Genomic DNA, 19,757 nt, shown 5'->3' on the forward strand with positions numbered 1-19,757 from the left:
AACAATAAAAAAAACCTTTTGATTTTAATACCAGCATCTTTACTACCTTCTGATTTTTGAAACTAAAACAAGCCTCTAGGACAGAGGTAGGCAACTGTGGTTCTCTAGCTCAGGGATTCTCAACGTTGGGTCCCCAGATGTTATTGGACTTCAACTCCCATAATCCCCAACCAAAGGCCACTGGGGCTGGGGATTATGGGAGCTGAAGTCCAATAACATCTGGAGACCCAATGTCGAGAATCCCTGCTCTAGCTGTTGCTCAACTACAACTCCCATCATCCCCAGCCACAACAAATTGTGCCTGGGGATGATGGGAGTTGTAGTTCAACAGAAGCTGGAGAGCCAGGGTTACCAATCCCTGCTCTAGGTGGTGCCAATATCAGTATTTCTCCCACGTGTCACCAGGCCCAAGTTTCACAGCTGCAGAATGTAGGCTGTAAATACTTCCTGCATGATAGTTTAAGCAGGTGCTAACTTTGTAGGCTCATTTCTCCAAAATGTGGAGCATCTATAGTCCACTACAGTTCCGTTTTTAGGCTGGGTGATTGACTCCTTGCACCCATGGGTCAAACGATAAATCCCCGTGACTGTATGGCTGCTGCCTGCCCACATCTTCCCAGAAGACATCACTGTATCCAGCATTTCCTTGCCCTTGTCCTCCACAAACAACAGCCAAGGAAGTGGAGAAATACAGTGTGCAATGACATCACTTCATTAATCTTTAAGCAAATGTTGCTGGGGAAACACAGGAGAAAATATGTGGGAGTGGGGGGGAGCACATCTCATGTGTTGTTTGTACACACACTGTCAACGGTAGCTCAGGTCAGTTTCAGCACTCTGAAACTGACACACACAGTCCTGGAAACAGCCAACACAGTTTACGGAAATATTCAACAGCCTACTTCCTTCTTGCTTACACTGGGCAGCTTAAACAAACCACAGTCAGTTCATGCGGTAACCAAGCTGGTTAAGTCAGGATCTGTCAGTCCTATTCAGGCTGCTAAAGCACAAGAACAAGACAAGAGCAGCAGAGCAACGCAAGACAGCAAAAGGCCTCGTGTTTAGTGCCTGATGGAAAAGCAGACCCTAATGAAGAACTCTGAGTACTTCAAAAACAAGCATTCCAAGGGCTTAGGACAGGGGAGCCAGATAAAACGGGGGACAGGGGGATGTGTAACTTTACATGTTCTGGCATTGAAAAGAGATTTACCCCCAACACATACAATTTTTTTGGTTTAGTGGACAGAGCGCGATCAAGGAGACCCGGATTCAAATGACTATGACATAAGAATATAAGGACAATCCTGCTGAATCAGGCCCCAAGCCTATCTAGTCCAGCATCCTGTTTCACACAGTGGCCCACCAGATGTCTCTGGGAAGCCCACAGGCAAGAGCTGAGGGTACTCAATCACTATGCTTATTGAGTGACACTGGAACAATCTTGGAGGAAGGTCAGTCTGCGGTTGGCATCTCCTTTGTATTCCTTTTAAAACTGTGAGCACTTTGGGGACAGAGGACCTCCTTCAGGCTCTCTTGTAGCACACAGTTTGGAAATCGCCCCCCCCCCTAACTGGATGCAGAGGTGCTTTTTCCAAGTGGTAGCTTTTATATTTAGCAGGGGTGGGGGACACACCACTGTCCCTATTCAACCTAACCGAGTATCCTTCCTAGTGACTGTTGCTGGTGTTTCTTTTTAAGCTGTGAGCAACAGCTGCATCCATAGTTGAATGGCAGAGCATCTGCTACACATGCAGAAGGTCCCAGGTTCAATCCCTGGCAGCATCTCTAGGTACAATTGGGAAATGCTCATTTGAAACTCAGAGAGCTGCTGCCAGTCAGTGTGGGACATTACTGAGCTCAATGGACCAGCAGTCCAAATCAGCATAAGGAAGACTCCTGGGGTGAAGCCATAGTTCGGTGACAGAACTTTGCATGAAGATGGTCTCGGGTGCCATTCCTGGCATATCCAGGTGGGGTTGGGAAATCCCTGCCTGAAACCCTGGAGAGCTGCTGCCAGTCTGTGCAGGCAATACTGAGCAAGATGAACCAAGGGCCTGACTAAGTAGAAGGCAGCATTTCTCTGATCTAGGTCTCTGCACATGAATAGAGCAGAGCATGTGCAAGGGAGCAAACCAGGCAACGGATCCTGGTGTAATATGGGGGTTACAAACACGTCCCAGCTTTTTCCTGTGAAATATTGTGAGGCCTGGTGCTAAAGGCCCCACTGGAAAGTTGGTTAAAGACCCAGCTACAGAGGCCAGTTCAAAAGGCAACCCCTCCCAAGACCCCCATTCCCTTTCCACATGCCCCTTTAAATGAAGACCCTTGGCTCTAGGGACATAGGAAGCTGCCATATACTGAGTCAGACCTTTGGTCTATCTAGCTGAGTATTGTCTTCACAGGCTGGCAGCGGCTCCTCCAAGGTTGCAGGCAAGAGTCTCTCTCAGCCCTCTCTTGGAGATGCTGCCAGGGAGGGAACTTGGAACCTTCTGCATGCAAACATGCAAGCATTTAAGCAAGTATGCATGCAAGCAAGCATGCAGGCAAGCAAGCAAGCTACTGACCCATGGCCCCATCCCCTGAGGGGAATGTGTCAGCGCTCACCCAGTCTCCCATTCAAATGCAAACCAGGGTGGACCCTGCTTAGCAAAGGGGGCCATTCCTGCTGTTGGCACCTCTTTCCCTTCCACCCTACAGAGCTCACTCTTGCCCCTGCCACCGCTCTTCCCCATCCCATCCCATCCCACCCGACTCCTCAGCACTTACTGACTCTCGCTGATGTTTCCAGCAAGCAGCGGAGCTTGCAGAGAGAACGAAAGAGACAAAGGAGCCCGCTCCAGTTGACATTCAACCCACTTCCGGGTGTTGCTGGGCAGTTGCTAGGAGGCGCGGTCCGCTCCTCAGAGCAGTCCGTGTCGTCCGCTCTTAAATGGTTCCGGACAGAACCCCAATCTCTTCACTTCAGGTTCCCTTAACTTCTGTTCCTCGCCCAATAAAGGCAGCCACTAGCCCACCATAACTACAGAGTACTCTGGCAGGGAGGGAGAAGGGAAAGGAGTTGAAAAGTGTAAAGTGTAAAGCAGCAGGCTCTTTTAAAGGCACAGAGGGAGAACTTGTAGTAGTAATAGCAGCAGCAGCAGCAGCAGCACTACTACTACCACCACCACCTACCACCACCACCACCAGTAGAAGGTGGTGGTGAATCAGGAGCCTCTACTGAATGATAAGTAAATCTGCTGTATTGAAGAAGATAATTTCTTTGAATTATTATATTTGTCTTTGAATACTGATCATGACCATCACATTTATTTTGTTATTAGTGCAAATTAACTGGTTTGATCTGAGCCATAGGTTTAGGGTTGCCATCTTCAAGCTTCCCAAATCTGGGTGGCCTAATTTGCATATTATGCAGATTATGCAGGAACTAATTTGCATTTTATTTATTTGACAGGTTTGTGTACTTTCCCCTCCTCCTCTGCCCTCCCATGTGATCGGATCCAGAGTAAAATCCGGGCAATTCGGGCAACGCATGTGAAATTTGTGTAAATCCGGGTGGAATTTAGGAGCCGGGTGGAGAAGCCGAAATCTAGGGGCTACCCTAAATTTCGGGGGACATGGCAACCCTACATAGGTTCTTCCCATTAGCTGAAAATAAGGGACAGATGGTGTCCTGTAAGAGACAGAAAAATTTGTTCTGAAATAAGGGGGTGACCCTGCTAATAAGGGTTACCCTACTTGTGGGGTTCTTTTCTTGAAGAGAGGAGAGCTGGTCTAGTGGTAGCAGGCATGACTTGTCCCCTTAGCTAGGCAGGGTCCACCCTGGTTGCATATGAATGGGACATAGGGGCATATGAATGGGTTGCATTGCCTCTTTGCCAGCTAAGCAGGGGTGATTCGCAAACGTCTGCCACAAGAGAAGGGCCTGAAGGTGGTTCCCTGTCCCAAAGGGGTTCACATTTGAAAAGAAGCACAAGGGAGACCCCAGCAACAACCACGGGGTGGGGGGAGGATGCTGTGCTGGGCTGAACAGGGACAGTGCCAAAGATGAGAAAGCCACCACTTTGAAAAGGTGCCTCTGTGTCCAGGTAGCAAAGTTGATGCAATAAGAAATTAATTTGCCATCTTGCATTTCATGGCCTTTTGGTTTCCCTGCTTTCATGTTTTTCTTTCATTACCCTCATAGTCACACAGACACACACACAAACTGAGGACAATACTTCATAAATCGGATGAATTGGACTCTAGTCCAGGCCATTAAAGTTTATGCTACAATTAAACCTGTTACGCTTTAAGAGGCCACAAGATTCTTGTGGTCCACTCTTCTTCTTCTTCTTCTTCTTCTTCTTCTTCTCCCACCCCCTTCCATTGCATAGACAGCCAAAATATTAGAAATTATAACCCAGATGCAAACATTCCCAGGTCCTAATCCTGTATATTTTGCAGAAGCAATCCCCTAATGAGAAAAATTGATACTGGATATTAGGCATGCATTTGAGCTTGGGTTTCATATCTACCTGAGCTGAAGCCAAGCCTTGGTATCCCAGGAGATGCAATACTACAACAGTCAAACCTTCCAGCAGCAAAATACTCTCTGCTGCTCCCAACAGTATCAGTATTTTCTCTGCAAAACAAGGGGACGTATATAAAATTCAGCCGTTGCCCACCACACCCTGGGTGAGGCACGCTCTTTCCCTCCAATACAAAGCCTGCATCTCCCTTCTTGCTGATAAGCTGCATGGTTTGCAGGCTGAATTGATCTCCCTTCACCGTTCTCAGCAATGATGTCTGTACCTTGGCATGCTTTTGTAGAAAGCTGATAGCGCTACTGAACTGCAGAACAGCAATATGCCTTACTACACAGGAACACAGGAAGCTGCCTTCTACGGAGTCAGACCATTGGTACATCTAGCTCAGTATTGTCGACACTGACTGGCAGCAGCTCTCCAAGGTCTTCCCTAATCCTACCTGGAGATGCAGCCAGGGATTGAACCTGGGATCTGCTTGCATTTAGGCAGATGCTCTTCCACTGAGCTGTGCTATGGCTCCATCCCCAAAGGGGGATATCTTGCAGCAGACAGAGCTCACACATGTGTTTACCCAACTAAATGAAAGCCAGGGTGGACCCTGCTTAGCAAAGGGGACAATTCATGCTCATTACTGCAAGTCCAGCTCTCCTCCTGGTGGAGAGGAGAGCTGGTCTTGTGGTAGCAAGCATGACTTGTCCCTATAGCTAAGCAGGGTCTGCCCTGGTTGCATCTGAATGGGAGACTTGATGTGTAAGGACTGCAAGATATTCTCCTTAGGGGATGGAGCTGCTCTGGGAAGAGCAGAAGGTTTCAAGTTCCCTCCCTGGCAGCATCTCCAAGATAGGGCTGAGAGAGACTCCTGCCTGCAACTTTGGAGAAGCTGCTGCCAGTCTGTGAAGACAATACTGAGCTAGATAGACCAATGGTCTGACTCAGTATATGGCAGTTTCCTATGTTCCTATGCTCCTGCATGTTTTCATTGTACCTGTTGTCCCAAGTCAACAGATCCATGCATATTACTATTTCTGACAGAAGCCGTGTCTTGTGCAAAATGTTTTAAACCACTGTGTTTAAAGAATAATATCCTCTCGCAAGATCCTGCCTGCCCCCTATGCTCTTTGATGGAAATGCTGCTCTGGGTTCACCACAAAACTGTGGCTGCTGGGTACAGAAGACAAGGCTAAAATTGCTTCTCCATTTACATGGTGGAATATATAGCAAATATTTTTAAATGTGGTTTTTTTTAAAGGCAACTTTGAGCTATATCTGGGGCACACTGAATGATAACAGCAAGGGGAGTTTGAGGTCTGTGCTTTAATATTTTGTCTTGCTTTTAGAGTGCCTTGAGTATTTTATAGAAAAGAGGTACAGAAATGTTATTAATAAAAATTAAATTAATAAAAGACAAGAAAAAGTGGCTTTTTTGCACTCATCACTTTAATATTTTGAACATGTTACTGTTACATATGATTTGATTGTAGGATAATTATACAGAATGTAGTTCTAAGTATTGTCAGCAAGCTAAGACAAGACATAGCTTCAGGTAATATTTTTTTCATTAAAAACATGAATTACAAAAGTGAAAACTTTTTTCTTAATAATATATTAGCAGGGGAGACCATATTTCACGTTATAGAAGGGCCCTCACCATTAGAAGATTGGTAGCCTACTCCTGTGCTTGTTTCCTGGGAAGTAAGTCTAAATGAGTACAAGCAAACTTGTTCGTACTATACACATATTACTATACAATGACCATCTGTACATTCTGTTTCAAGGAAGTGCTGTCTCAGAAAGGAGAACTGCACTTTTTGAGAAGCAGGACTTTTGGGATCCAGAAGAAAGTGCTTCCTTGAAACAGAATAATGCATAGAAGTTTTGCATTGGAAGAAAACCTATTGTCAGAATTATCCATGAGCCAGCTGGGGGTGACTGGTGCTGTGGTGTTTGGGGTTAATCCATTCCTTGATTCAGGCCAGCTTTTGAATGGGGCTTCAGTTACTTGTATTCCAGTCCTGGAGTAGAGGCGGGGCTAACAAACAGCCAGTAGCAAGAGCCTGGAAAAGTAGCCTGACTGCACTTGACTCTCTGCACATAATATCTATTTCATTAAATTATTAATATTCCTGATTCCACTCCACTGCCCTGTCCTTGCTTACCCCTGCTAACTGAGCAAAGAGGGACCTTTTTAAAAGTGGTGATTCTCTTGCATTTAGCAGGGGGAGAGCAACTGGCCATATCCATCCCCAGCACAGCATCCCTCCAGTGGCTGTTGCTAGTGTCTGTCTTATGTTTCTTTTTTAGATCGTGAGCCCTTTGGGGACAGGGAGGTATTATATTTATTTTTATATCTATGTAAACTGCTTTGGGAATTTTTGTTGAAAAGCAAAAGTGTTGAAAATATTTGTCGTATTCCTATTTGTACCACAACTCTTTGCCTTGGATTCTACAGGTATCATCTAGGAGGACAAATGCTCATGATGATTTTTGACAAGGTCTACACCCTGGAGATGGTAAATAGCATTGCAAGACATTCAGCTTTCAGGATGTTCTCACGCCTTTATTGCCTTGACCATCAGGCCTGCCATGGCCAAATTTGCAAGGGTGTTTTAAAAGCTTTTAAACGTTTTAGACACAAAAACTACTATAAAATTGTATTGATGTTGTCAAAGGAATGGAAATGAAAATTGGCAGGAATGTTCTTGTTTTATAACGGCTTCCCTTGTCAAGACAAAGAAATATTACGCAGGTTTAACGGCTTCCTTCAAAAGCAACTCCATTATTTTCGCCTTCCCCTTTCTCTCCTCCTGCATATATTGTGAATGGGATTGTATGAACCCACCAATCTCAGCATATTCTATCCCACTTGTCATACAGAACTCAACATCTGTAACTAAGGTTCAAAGTGAGGAACAGATTTTGTAGCATAGGGTATGAAAAAATTGGTGGTTTATACGCCCAATCTGGACATATCCTTCCTGTGGTTGGAAGCAGGGCATGCCATACGCTCAGGGCTCCAGCAGCTTGACAAACCACCTGTTCCCCGCTACATGTGAATAATTCTTGGCCATAGAATTATTTGAAGGTAAACCCCAAACTAATGTGGGATGGTGGAGAATCCTAGTTTGCCGTCCCTCCTAGGAGTTAGATTTGGGTTTTCACCAGATGTACGGAGAATGTCAGCATCATAATGGGGCCTCACCCGATACTTAAAGACTTTGACATTATTATCTCCTGTGTCGGCAACCAGCAACAACCCCTGGGTGGAACAAGCTATCCCTGTCGGCCTCTGCAGACCTTTAGACACCAGGCAGATAGGCGACCCACTCCTGGGAAAGAGGTGGATTTTCCGGTGCTGCTCATCTGCCACAATAATGTTGCCTTCTCTGTCGGTGCAGACTCCGGCGGGGTTGCCAAAACGATGGCCATACCTGCTGCAGATGGATGAGACCAGTTTGTGGCTGCTGTTGAATAACTTGACATCGCCACATTCTTCACTGACCAAAAAACCCCCTTCAGGGGCCGAGCATACATAGCGTGGACCACACAGGTCGGAGACAGAGCGAGTGTTCTGCACCTTAAAAGCATGGTCGATGGCAAAACTATGAACCTTGCCTTCTTCATAGTCCGCCACCAGGATCTTTCCAGAGGTGTCCACTCCAATCCCCCTAGGCGAACCAAATCTCCCAATCCTTAGCCATTCACCCTTGGAGAACTTGGAATGATTGTTGAAGATGCGGACGGTTCCGTTCACCATGTCGGTTACAGCCACCATCCCCGCCCTGGTGATGGTCACGTCCTCTGGCATAAATGTCTCCTTCTTCTTCTTCCACTCCACACAGGGCAGAGTCTGAAGCGCTTGGCCAGAGCGGTTGAGGATATGGACCCTTGGTGCGTTCTCGCTGGTCACGTAGATCACCCCATCTAGGGAGCAGTGGATTCCGCACACACACCCATAATGGTCACCGTTGGGGTTGGGAATCTGCTGGACCAGGTCATTCTGTCGGTAGAAGAGGTGGTTTTTTATATTGTCCAGGTCGTGGCAGATGACTTTGGCTTTCTCGGCCAGTTGGTGAACTTGATGCTCAGTCACCAGTCCCATGCCGGGGTGGTTGCTCAGGAGAGGACTGGCCTTCTGGAACGTGGCATCTGATTTCACTTGGAGGGTGTAAACAGTCTTCAGAAGTTTCTCCTTGCGCTGTGAGTCCTCCAAGGTATATTCCATTTCTTCTCCCTGAGTCAAAAATAGTCACACAGCAATGATAGGAGAGGAGAGCTGGTCTTGTGGTAGCAAGCATGACTTTCCCCCTTAGCTAAGCAGGGTCTGCCCTGGTTGCATATGAATGGGAGACTAGAAGTGTGAGCACTATAAGATATTCCCCTCAGGGGATGGAGCTGCTCTGGGAAGAGCAGAAGGTTTCAAGTTCCCTCTCTGGCTTCTTCAAGATAGGGCTGAGAGAGACTCCTGCCTGCAACCTCGGAGAAGCCACTGCCAGTCTGTGAAGACAACACTGAGCTAGATAGACCAATGGTCTGATTCAGCATATGGCAGATTCCTATGTTCCTATGATACCATAATTGTTTGTCGAAGACAGATGATTTTCTTATTTGGAGGTGCATAGATCTTGAGGCTACTCTCATGGTCGCCAGGGGTGGGCTAGGAGGGCACGAGGGGGAAGGCTGCTCTTAACCTATATTTATTTAACATATTTTTTATACCACCCCAAACTTATGTCTCTTCTCATCTTCCCCACAGATGACCAAACTTTGGTGCACCTCCTGGGAGCCCACATGGGCAGGCCACCTCCATGCAGCTCTGTGAGGCTCGGAGCAGGGCAGAGAGATACGGGGCCGGAACTTTTTGTTCCGGCCTCCAGATATCCCACAATGCAACGCACGACACGATTGGCTGTGCGGGCTGTCCTTTGGTCAAGAAGCAAGCCCGCACAGCCAGTAACCCAGCCTCTCTGCAGTCACACTGACTGCTGAGAGGCAGTTCTCTTGAATGCCCCAAAGTGGACAGGGTAGCGATGGGACGGGGGTGTGGAACCACAGGTCCATTAAACCCATGGTTCAGTGCTACGTCTGAACCCGGCCTTGTAGACCAATCACATCTGGGCACACAAGGTTGGGAATCCCTGGATCGTTAACCCAAACTGTCAATTACAGACTGAACCGACAAATAACCAAAGCCCTACCAAAAGGGAGAAGAGAATCGAAGACAAAGTACCTCAGATGGATGTCAAATGGACTCTTCTTGGCTTCCCCGGTGAGTGCAGCCGCTCTCTAAGGTGTTCCCTCTGCAGACTGCACTGAAAGGAGGTTCTCTGCGCTCTGTTGTTAGTGACAAGGATCCACTTACCTGTGTTGCTGATCTAAGGCTTGTGTCAATAGGATTTTCTGCCAGTGCAAACACAACCATGAAAGGGCATAAATACCTCCCGCACCCAAGCTGGCCATTGTGAGGATGCTCAGTAAATGCAACCAGTACAAGATCACACCCTTGTGCTCTGTGTCCGTCTGGTTGAGTGACAATTGATCAAAAAGGAGAACTATGAAGTCCGTAATAGATATTAAAATGACAACACTCCAGTGATGCTGCTGTTTCGAACTACTTTGTCAAGTGTCCATATGAGTTCATATTGTCTCCCATGAATATCAATCAAATCTTCATTGAAACTTCAAAGCCATGTTGAGAAAGATGTTTGACAGGGTCAGTATCCCAGAGACTTTTGAAGATTCTGGAAGGGTGCATCATAAGAAAAGATTCAAGGTTCTTTATGAAGAGGATTCATTTCATATCTTCAAACATCTGTTGGGTTGTGTTTTGGATTCTTAGTTCAGATCCTTTTATGCTCTTTGTGTGGTGCTTATTCAAGGGAATGGTTCCATGCAAGGAAATGATTTCTGGAAGCAATTAATTAAGAAACGACAACTAGAGAAATAGTTACACTTAAAACATCAAATATTTGTTGTATTTGTTTTACTGGTTTATGTGACTAAGTAGACAAAGTGAAATTGACCAGCTCATTCAAACTTACAGGCTTGCTTGAGGGATTTTGCTGCCAAGGTGAAATTGACCAGCAGACTTTTTAATTTTTGTTATTGTTTTAGCATTTTACCACCTAACTGTAATACCATCTCTTGGGTTTTGCAGGTTCCAGAAAAAAGAATGTCTCTCTTTGTGGGGTGGGTGATGAAATTTAGCCACTCAGTTGAACTTCACAAGTTTGTTTCGGCAGTTCCTGATTACGGCGACAATGATGACTTCGGATATTTATAAAGCGCTTTTCAACAAAAGTTCTCAAATTGTTTGTTTGTTTCTTACCTTTTTATACCGATTCCTCTGCTCTAACAATCAAGAACAACTTCCGACCAGTAAAAGTTGCATTCCAACTGACCATAACCATCACAGGCTCTTCCTCCCTATCTGCATATGGAATCCTCACTGCCCAATCACCACGGTGCTTCTGTTTGCGGACTCTCGTGAGAGCTACCACACATGGGATTAGCCACAGCTATGCCTTATTTATTTATTATTTCTCTATGTAAACCGCCCTGAGCCATTTTTGGAAGGGCGGTATAGAAATTGAATTATTAATTAATTTATTATTATTATTATTATTATAGAATTAGATAGATAGATAGATTGGCGGTGGGAGGGGCAGAACACCAGTACAATGGAAGATCAAACAGAAATAGACGGGAGACTAGATTTCTGGAAGTACAGTGTCCCAGAACAGCAGGACTGTTCAAGAAGCAAAAAACACCCACTTCTTAACTTTCTGCAGATTCTCACAGAAAGCACCTTAGTGGGCAATGACTGAGACAGCAACTGAAACCTGCAAAGGGGTAGAGCATAGGAACATAGGAAACTGCCATATACCGAGTCAGACCATTGGTCTATCTAGCTCAGTATTGTCTACACAGACTGGCAGCAGCTTCTCTAAGGTTGCAGGCAGGAGTCTCTCTCAGCCCTATCTTGGAGATGCTAGAGAGGGAACTTGGAACCTTGGAACCAGGGTGGACCCTGCTTAGCTAAGGGGTCAAGTCATGCTTGCTACCACAAGACCAGCTCTCCTTTCTGTAACGGAGAGTTAAGGGCCAGTGGATCCGACGTGCCCTCACGCCAAAAGGTCTGGCAACGCAACCCCTCTGCCCTGGCTCCCAGATCTGAGACGTTCGGTTTGGGCCTCTCCCTCTGGCAGCATTATTAGTACTATTATTATTGATAAATAAATTAAATAACTCAACCTGACAAGTAAATAGGGCTGCCTCAGCTGGACAGTGGGAAGATCATGGGAGGTTCTTTTTTTTTTTTTTAAAGAAAAAGAAAATACATCTCCCTCGGCAACAGACTTTGACCTTTTGTTGTGCTGTTGTTCTGGAATCGCCGAGATAAACAAATCTACCAAGCGGGCCTTGAGCAGCTATTCACCTTTCTGGGAATGAAGGCCTGTCAAGGCCTCTTTGAAAGCCACCCCCAAGCCCCTAGCGACATCTCCGTGAGGGGTGGGCCATGGCTGGGTTTGGGCCTTGGCTCTTGTTTCCCATGGAACACAGGTGCGTAGGAAGCTGCCGCCTACTGAGTCAGACCCTTGATCCATCTAGCTCAGGATTGTCTGCTCTGATGGGCAGCGGCTCTCCTAGATTTCAGGCAAAGGTCCCATTTAGGAAGGTGACTTATACTGACATGGACCCTTTGTCCACCAATCTAGCTCAGTATTGCCAACACTGACTGGCAGCATTTTCTCCAAGGTTTCAGGCAGGTCAGGAGTCTCTGTAAGCAGGGTCTGCCCTGGTTTCATATGAATGGGAGTCTTGATGTGTGAGCACTGTCAGATATTCCCCTTAGGGGATGGAGCCACTCTGGGAAGAGCATCGAGGTTCCAAGTTCCCTCCTTGGCTTCTCCAAGAGAGGGCTGAAAGAGATTCCTGCCTGCAACCTTGGAGAAGCTGCTTCCAGTCTGTGAAGACAATACTGAGCTAGATAGACCAATAGATAGACTCTGTATATGGCACCTTTCAATGCTCCTGTGTTCCTTTACATATGGTACAATCCCATTAGAAATATAGGCATCTGTCTTATACAGAAGCAGACCATTTGTTTATCTAGCTCAGCATTGCCTCCACTGTTTGCCAGGGATTGAACCTGGGACCTTCTGCATCCAAAGCATGTGCTCTTCCACTGAGCCATGGCCCCATCCCCTAAAACGAAGCAGCCAACTTCAGAGCTACATAGGAAGCTGCTGATTACTGAGTCAGGCCCTTGGTCCATCTAGTTCAGGATGGCCTACACTGACTGCCAGCAGCACTCCAAGGTTTCATGCAGGAGTTTTTCTCATCCCTACCTGGAGATGCTGCCAGGGATTGAACCTGGGACCTTCTGCATACATGCAGATTATTATTATTATTACATTTATATCCTGCTCTTCCTCCAAGATGCCCAGAGTGGTGTACTACATACTTGAGTTTCTCTTTCACAACAACTCTGTGAAGTAGGTTAGGCTGAGAGAGAAGTGACTGGCCCAGAGTCACCCAGCTAGTTTCATGGCTGAATGGGGATTTGAACTCGGGTCTCCCCGGTCCTAGTCCAGCACTCTAACCACTACACCACGCCAGATCTTGTGCACCCAGTGACAATCAAGTGTGCTAGGGACCAGAGTTTTAATGTTTGGAGACTCTGGGGAGGGAGCTGAATCCTTAATGAGGCAATACATGAATAAACTGAGTTTCTTCCTTCCAGTGAGAATAAAAGAAGTTTGGGAGAAAAACAGCTTTTAAAAAACGGTTTATGAATTGCCACAGATTTTTGGTATTCTATGTAGTAATATTTTGTGTTTTGTTATTTGGATGTTTGTCCCAGTGGGGATCCTATAGAGAGCATGGCAGGTAGAGTCAGAAAGAAAAAGGAGGGAAAGGAGGAGAAAAAATTGGAATTGCTTCTGAATAAAGCCTTAGTTAAATCAGCAGAATATTTCTTCATGTTTACATGGGAATCAGTCGTAAAATATTTCTAGTGGGTGGTGCTAAGAATAGGATGCAATGTAAGCAATGTAGATTTCCTATTTGATTTTCCATTGCAATTGGTGCGCCAACTGGAATATATCCCTCTTTGAAAGTGCCCCGAGTCCTTAATAGAATATTTCCACATTTTGCAAGTGTTTTACTGCAGTTTCATATGATGACCACAAGAAGGCTCTGCCTGTCCAAATAACCAAGGGAGGTAATAAGCCATAAAAGGTTGAGTCTCTGAGCGCTGGGTGGGAAAAGGAAGTGGAACTTTACAGCAGCAGACTTTTGGCATTTGAAATGTTGCGCAGAGCAAAATGAGAAGAAAAAGGAGAAGCCGGACAGGAGCCCTGCTGTACATTAGGCAATTTAATTTGGAGATAAGGAGACCGTGTCTCACTATCTGAAGAATGGTATTCGAAACTTCAGGACAAGCAGTGAAGCAAGGAAATTGATTAATTTAACAAGGCGTTGAATATATTTCAGAGGAACTTTCCAGAGTCAGTTTTAATTGGATTGCATGACTTGTCCCTTAGCTAAGCAGGGTCCACCCTGGTTGCTTATGAATGGGAGACTTGATGTGTGAGCCCTGTAAGATATTCCCCTCAAGGGATGGAGCCACTCTGGGAAGAGCAGAAGGTTTCAAGTTCCCTCCCTGGCTTTTCCAAGATCGGGCTGAGAGAAATTCCTGCCTGCAACCTTGGAGAAGTCGCTGCCAGTCTGTGAAGACAATACTGAGCTAGATAGACCAATGGTCTGATTCAGTATATGGCAGTTTCCTATATTCCTATGTACACCACTCTGGGAGCCCTGGAGGAAAAATGGGATGTAAAAGTAAATGTAAATAGATAGATAGATAGAGGCATCTGCTTGCATGCAGTGCTGGACTAGGACCGGGGAGACCTGAGTTCAAATCCCCATTCAGCCATGAAACTAGCTGGGTGACTCTCTGGGCTAGTCACTTCTCTCTCAGCCTAACCTACTTCACAGGGTTGTTGTGAGGAGAAACTCAAGTATGTAGTACACCACTCTGGGCTCCTTGGAGGAAGAGCAGGATATAAATGTAAAATAATAATAATAATAATAATTTCTCTCTGTCCACTCTCTCTACTCCAAGCATAATTTCATACACCTCTAACCTGTCTCCCTGTAGCCACCTCTTTCCCAGATGCTGTAGCCACCCATCCAAAGGCCAACCAAGGCAGACCCTGCTTAGCAAAGGGGGCAATTCATACTCGCTACTGCATGCTCCTGCCGTCCTGGAAATTTATGCCTTTCTTGCAGCGGCTTCACGTCCCTCCCCATTGGCCGGCCCCACAGTCTGAGAATCCAGGTTTTGCCGTGACCCCGTATCACCTGCGCTGCTCGGTTCCTGGGGCTTTGCTGCCACCGCCTGACCTTTCCCTGCGCCCGCCCCGCCTCGTTTGCCCGACTCGTTTGCACTAGAGACACACACGCAACTGCCTGAGAGTGGGTGGAAAGGCCAGGCCTCCGTCTCCATTCACCTGCGACCGACCCAGAGATGCCTATCTGTGGGGCTGCCCATAAAGGAGGAGTGAAGGCCGGCTAGATGATGCCTTTCGGTGGAGCAAATCACCATGTAATACGGCCGCCCACTGGAGCGAGCTGGGCCCCCTCGGGCTCCGATGCGAAGCAGGATACGAGCCGAAGCCGTTCAACTCCCATCCAATTATTTAAACACAAAGGTAAACACTCTCACCTTTTGAACTTGAAACCCCGAACGCCTCGCCCTCTCTCCGCCGGCTCCCAGCAGGGAGGGCTCCCTTCCTCGCTCGGTTTTGTTTGCCTGCCAGCTACGTTGTTGCTGTTCCCATTAATAATGTCCCCCCCCCTCACCCCCGTGTTGGTTAGAGCAAGGAGGCCAGGCCCAGAGGGGCTTTTCTGTCCCAGCTTTGCTTACCGACGCACCCGCTGACCTTGGCCAAGTTGGCTTGGCTTGGCCTAGCGTAATAGGAAGTGGCCTTGGACCGAGTCTGACCCTTCTTCCCTCTAGTTCAGCATTGTCTACCCAGGCTGGCAGCGGCTTCTCCAAGGTTGCAAGCCGGAGTCTCTCCCAGCCTTATCATGGAGATGCTGCCAAGGAGGGAACTTGGACCCAGATGCTGCATGGCCCTATGACCCTGGTGGGGGGCAGCCCCCTTTCAAAACAGACCCTGACCAACTTTGAAAGTGGCGTGGGCTAGAGCAGGGATTCTCAGGGTTGGGTCCCCAGCTGTTATTGGACTTCAACTCCCATAATCCCCAGCCCCAATGGCTTTTGGTTGGGGATTATGGGAGTTGAAGTCCAATAACATCTGGGGACCCAACGCTGAGGATCCCTGGGCTAGAGGGTAGGTTTCCAGCAGCATCCTCTTCGATCCTTGCCAAATTTGCAAGGGCCAGATCGGTCATAAAGAGCTGTTCCAATGGCAATGGTGGGTGGGTGGGGAACTTGCCACCCTGCTGGCAACCCAATAATCTGCTGCCTAAGGCACCAACCTCACCTTGCCGCATTGAAGGACCCCCCTGCCCCCCTGCGGCTATTCGCATTAAGAAAAAAGCTTCCTATTTAATGTAACGGGTAACCAACTATTGAATATAAGGTCTGCTAATTACTTAGATAAGCTTACGAGTGGACACATATGCTCCTATGCTCCCCCCCCATAGCGTAGTGGTTAGAGTGTTGGATTAGGACCGGGAAGACCCGGATTCGAATCCCCCATTCAACCATGAAACTCACTGGGTGACTCCGGGCCAGTCATGTCTCTCTCAGCCTAACCTACCTCACAGGGTTGTCGTGAGGATAAAAATAAGCATGCTCTGAGTTCCTCGGAGGAAGAACGGGATATAAATGTACAATAAAATAAATTAAAATAAAATAAACATACCGTAGCCTTCATGCTAGCATGCTTTGACGTTTTACCTTCCGCTGTGTTTGAAGGCAGGATTTTAAAAGTCCCTTATGTGGAGTGGTTTTGTCTTTCTAAGTCAGGTGTTATTCAGACCTTATCCCATGTGTTACTATTCTGTAGTTTCTACAAGGACATTCGTTAAGAATAGTGCCCCTCCTAGCAAATTACCCTGTTTGCCCAGATGAATTCTGTGTTAGCTATCTCTTATCTGATAGCGATGACAAAATGACTTATGCAGTCGCTAAGTTTTGTCTCGTTGCCATTAGAATTTGAAGTAAGAGTGTATCTGTATAGCTGGATTCTATGAGGTTTGCCAATTGCTGGATTAGTTTATTGTTTCGGTTTGAGCTGTATGTATATATCATTCTGGTCAGCAACCATAAAACCATGAATGTTTTATGTTTTAATTCCTAGAGATTTGTATACTAGGCGGTATATAAATTCAACAAATAAAGAAATAAATAACAAACAAACAAATAAACAGGACTGAACTGAACATCGTTTCGACCTAAAAGTGTACAATGGAAAAAAGAAAAGAATAACTTCAAAACTGGTGGCGGGTGAGTGAGGAACTGGTCTGATTTTTCTGGCAATCAAACAATAACACAATATAAAATAAAAATGGCTAGGCTGGTTTCTGGTTGCCGGTTGGCAACCCTTTCTGGTTAGGGCTTTGGCCAGTCCCTGAATGGGAAATCACTGGGAGCCTGGCATTTGAGCTTTCTTTAAAAAAAAAAAAAAAGATACGTGTGAACGACAAGTATATCACAAAAACATAACGTTTTGTTCTCCTCAACTTGTAGCCAGTACAAGGGTAGCAGATCCTGCCGCTGATTATAAGCGATCTTGATATAAGCAGCATGTGAATGGGAGGAAATGACTGGTGGATCGGTCAGGCGCTCCTGCCAGTTGGACTTGGAGTTAAGCCAGCGTCTTAGCTGGGCACGTAGGTAATGATTCTGTGAAGGGACACAGTTGCCATCATGACTGACGATGGCCAAGGCCATATCCTGAGTCATAGGCTTTTAGAGCTGGAAGGGACCTTGGTGATCTTCTAGCCCACCCATGGCATAGTGCACAAACCCATTACTGAATCGCCATAGCATCAGCCTATAGAATCAAAGTATCCCTATAGAATCATAGGGTGGGTTCACTCAACCACCTGCACTTACAAGAAGTTACGAGAGGAACTGGAGGTCGCAGGGAGCATATTGCGTGAAGTCATGGAGGTGAGGAAGCTTTCTGCCCCTTCTTGCTCCTCCTCCTGGCTTCGAGGGCAAATCAAGTGATATAAAACTGGTATGGCCTGTGTGCTTGTTTCTGCAGCCCCCACCCTTCCTGCTCAACCTTTCCATTTGTAAACCAAAGGTTGCAGGCAGGAATCTCTCTCAGCCCTAACTTGAAGAAGCCAGGGAAGAAACTTGGAACCCTCTGCTGTTCCCAGAGCAGCTCCATCCCCTGAGGGGAAATATCTTTTAGTGCTCACAATTCTAGTCTCCCATTCATATGCAACCAGGGTGGACCCTGCTTAGCTAAGCGGACAAGTCATGCTTGCTGCCACAAGACCAGTTCCCCTCTCTTAGATAGAACTCCTTCAGCTGAATCTCTTCTCCATCGCAGGCACTTTGTCGAAAACGGCAATGCCAGCAAGAGACCAGGGTGTTCACTTTCAGTCATGTTTAATATTGTTTTTACATTCTTTGAACTGTGGACAATAAATAACACGTGGACACTCTTTTGACCCGCCCCCTCCCAGGGTGCCCCCACCCTCCCCAAAGCACCATTCCACATTATAAATAAATAAGTCAGCACATTTAGGTCGCTCCCCCCACCCCAGTGATTGTCATCGGTTGACACAAGTGCAGCAGAGAGAGAGAGACACACACACACACACTCCAGAATCGGTGCGGATTTGAGTGACGGTTGCATTCCAGGGGTGTTGGCAGTGAGGACGGTTGGGGGTTTTATTTTATTTTTAAAAATGGATGAATCTAATTGATCAGAGCAAGCCGAGCTGCTGTGAAAGGCAGCGTGAGTAAATGTGTCTTGGGCTCCGGGTGTGACCCTTCGGATCCCCAGTCTTCTGAATCTCATGAATCTCTTGTGCATTCATGCTTTCAAGTGGCAGATGTGCTGGCCATGTGCGACCCGGTTGGTGCCCTGGCCAAGCTGAGGGGCCCCGCCAAGGAGGGGATGCATGAAGAACACCAGACCACAGAGAGCGCCAAGGGAAAAGTGTTTCAGGACCCTGGATAGCTCCAAGCAGGCAATCAAGAGAGCTGGATACAAGAGATGGCATGAGAGGGATGTTGTTCCAGCAGATACTTAGAGCGGGCTGCTGTTTTTTATAGCTGCTGCTCAGGTAGCGTGCATCAGCCCCGCCCCTTTCTCAGGAAAGTGTCTATCATTTAAAGGGGACCTCCCCAATCTTCCAAGCAAGGGCTGTGGTAGCAGTAAGGGGGCCTTGATCGGGGCTGACAGGTCCTCCTTTGACTCAGTGGATAAAGAAAAAAAGGGAAAGATTGTGCCGTTGAGTCAGTGGATAATGGCGGAGCTATATCCTCACTTTGTGGTGGGGAAACTGGCTCTGGATTCCTGGTCCTCCTGCTCTGAGTCTGGGTCATAAAGTCTTTTCACCCCTCTCATCCCCTGTCTGGCTTGTCCCTCAAGTGGGTGGTTTGTGGATCCAGGGTCATGACACCAGTATGCGGGGCCATAACTCAGTAGCAAAGCATATACTTTTGCATGCAAGAGGTTCTGGATTCAATCCATAGCATCTCCAGCAAGCAGATCTGGGGGCCAGGCGGGGTGGGGTGGGGTAAAGAAACCTAACTGCATGATATCTTGAAGAGCTGCTGCCAGTCAGAGCAGACAATGCTGGGCTAGATGGTCTGACTCGGTATGGCAGGTACACGTGCAGCCGATATGATAGTGGGATGATGGCCTGTGATATGCACAATGCTACCTCGCTCATGGGGCCTTCAACTCTCTGGAAGGTGAGAAATGCTCTGTCACCAGCCTAGGAGGGTGTTGTCTGTTCTGTGATAGCCTCTGCCATCTACTGAGCAAAACCATCCTGCAGATATGAACCCTTGTATGGCAGGAGGGGAAAACAACCCAAACCCAACAGCTTCTATATCCTTGTGGTGCAAACAAAATTCACGCCACATTTACACATCATGGCAGGGTTTCTTAACCTTGGGGCCCCCAGATGTCGTTGGACTACAACTCCCATCATCCTCAGCCATAAGGCCATGTCTGGGGATGATGGGAGTTGTAGTCCAACAACATCGGGGGGGGGGCAAGCTTA

The 19,757-nt window shown here is 46.9% G+C and overlaps 2 protein-coding genes across 10 annotated transcripts in view; both read right to left on the bottom strand.

The window, feature by feature from the left end:
* PIGQ (phosphatidylinositol glycan anchor biosynthesis class Q) overlaps positions 1–4,630 on the bottom strand; it is a 57,830-nt gene extending 53,200 nt beyond the window's left edge. Inside the window, exon 1 of one of the 8 annotated variants that reach the window (XR_008312025.1) lies at positions 2,767–3,028. Coding sequence is in view for 5 of the 8 variants with exons in the window: in XM_053276566.1 (XP_053132541.1) it covers positions 2,767–2,847 (81 nt within the window). In the remaining 3 variants the exon portion in view is untranslated. Of the gene's footprint in view, positions 1–2,766; positions 3,101–4,514 lie in introns of those variants that run through there. The other 7 variants (XM_053276566.1, XM_053276570.1, XM_053276568.1 and 4 more) reach the window with 7 other exon arrangements.
* Positions 4,631–5,877: 1,247 nt separating this feature from the next.
* NHLRC4 (NHL repeat containing 4) lies at positions 5,878–15,287 on the bottom strand. Of its 2 annotated transcripts, XM_053275757.1 has the most exons (3): positions 15,256–15,287; positions 9,754–10,430; positions 5,878–8,757 (listed from the first exon to the last, which is right to left on the bottom strand). In XM_053275757.1, the coding sequence occupies exon 3, from the start codon at positions 8,746–8,748 to the stop codon at positions 7,621–7,623; it is 1,128 nt and encodes a 375-aa protein (XP_053131732.1). In that variant the 5' UTR covers positions 8,749–8,757; positions 9,754–10,430; positions 15,256–15,287; the 3' UTR covers positions 5,878–7,620. The 2 variants fall into 2 exon arrangements, with proteins under 2 accessions (XP_053131732.1, XP_053131731.1); XM_053275756.1 differs by lacking the exon at positions 15,256–15,287 and having other exon boundaries at positions 9,754–11,035.
* Positions 15,288–19,757: the final 4,470 nt, after the last annotated feature.

The sequence above is a fragment of the Hemicordylus capensis genome, chromosome 13 (assembly GCF_027244095.1).
Source record: "Hemicordylus capensis ecotype Gifberg chromosome 13, rHemCap1.1.pri, whole genome shotgun sequence".
In the NCBI taxonomy this organism is placed as follows: domain Eukaryota; kingdom Metazoa; phylum Chordata; class Lepidosauria; order Squamata; family Cordylidae; genus Hemicordylus; species Hemicordylus capensis.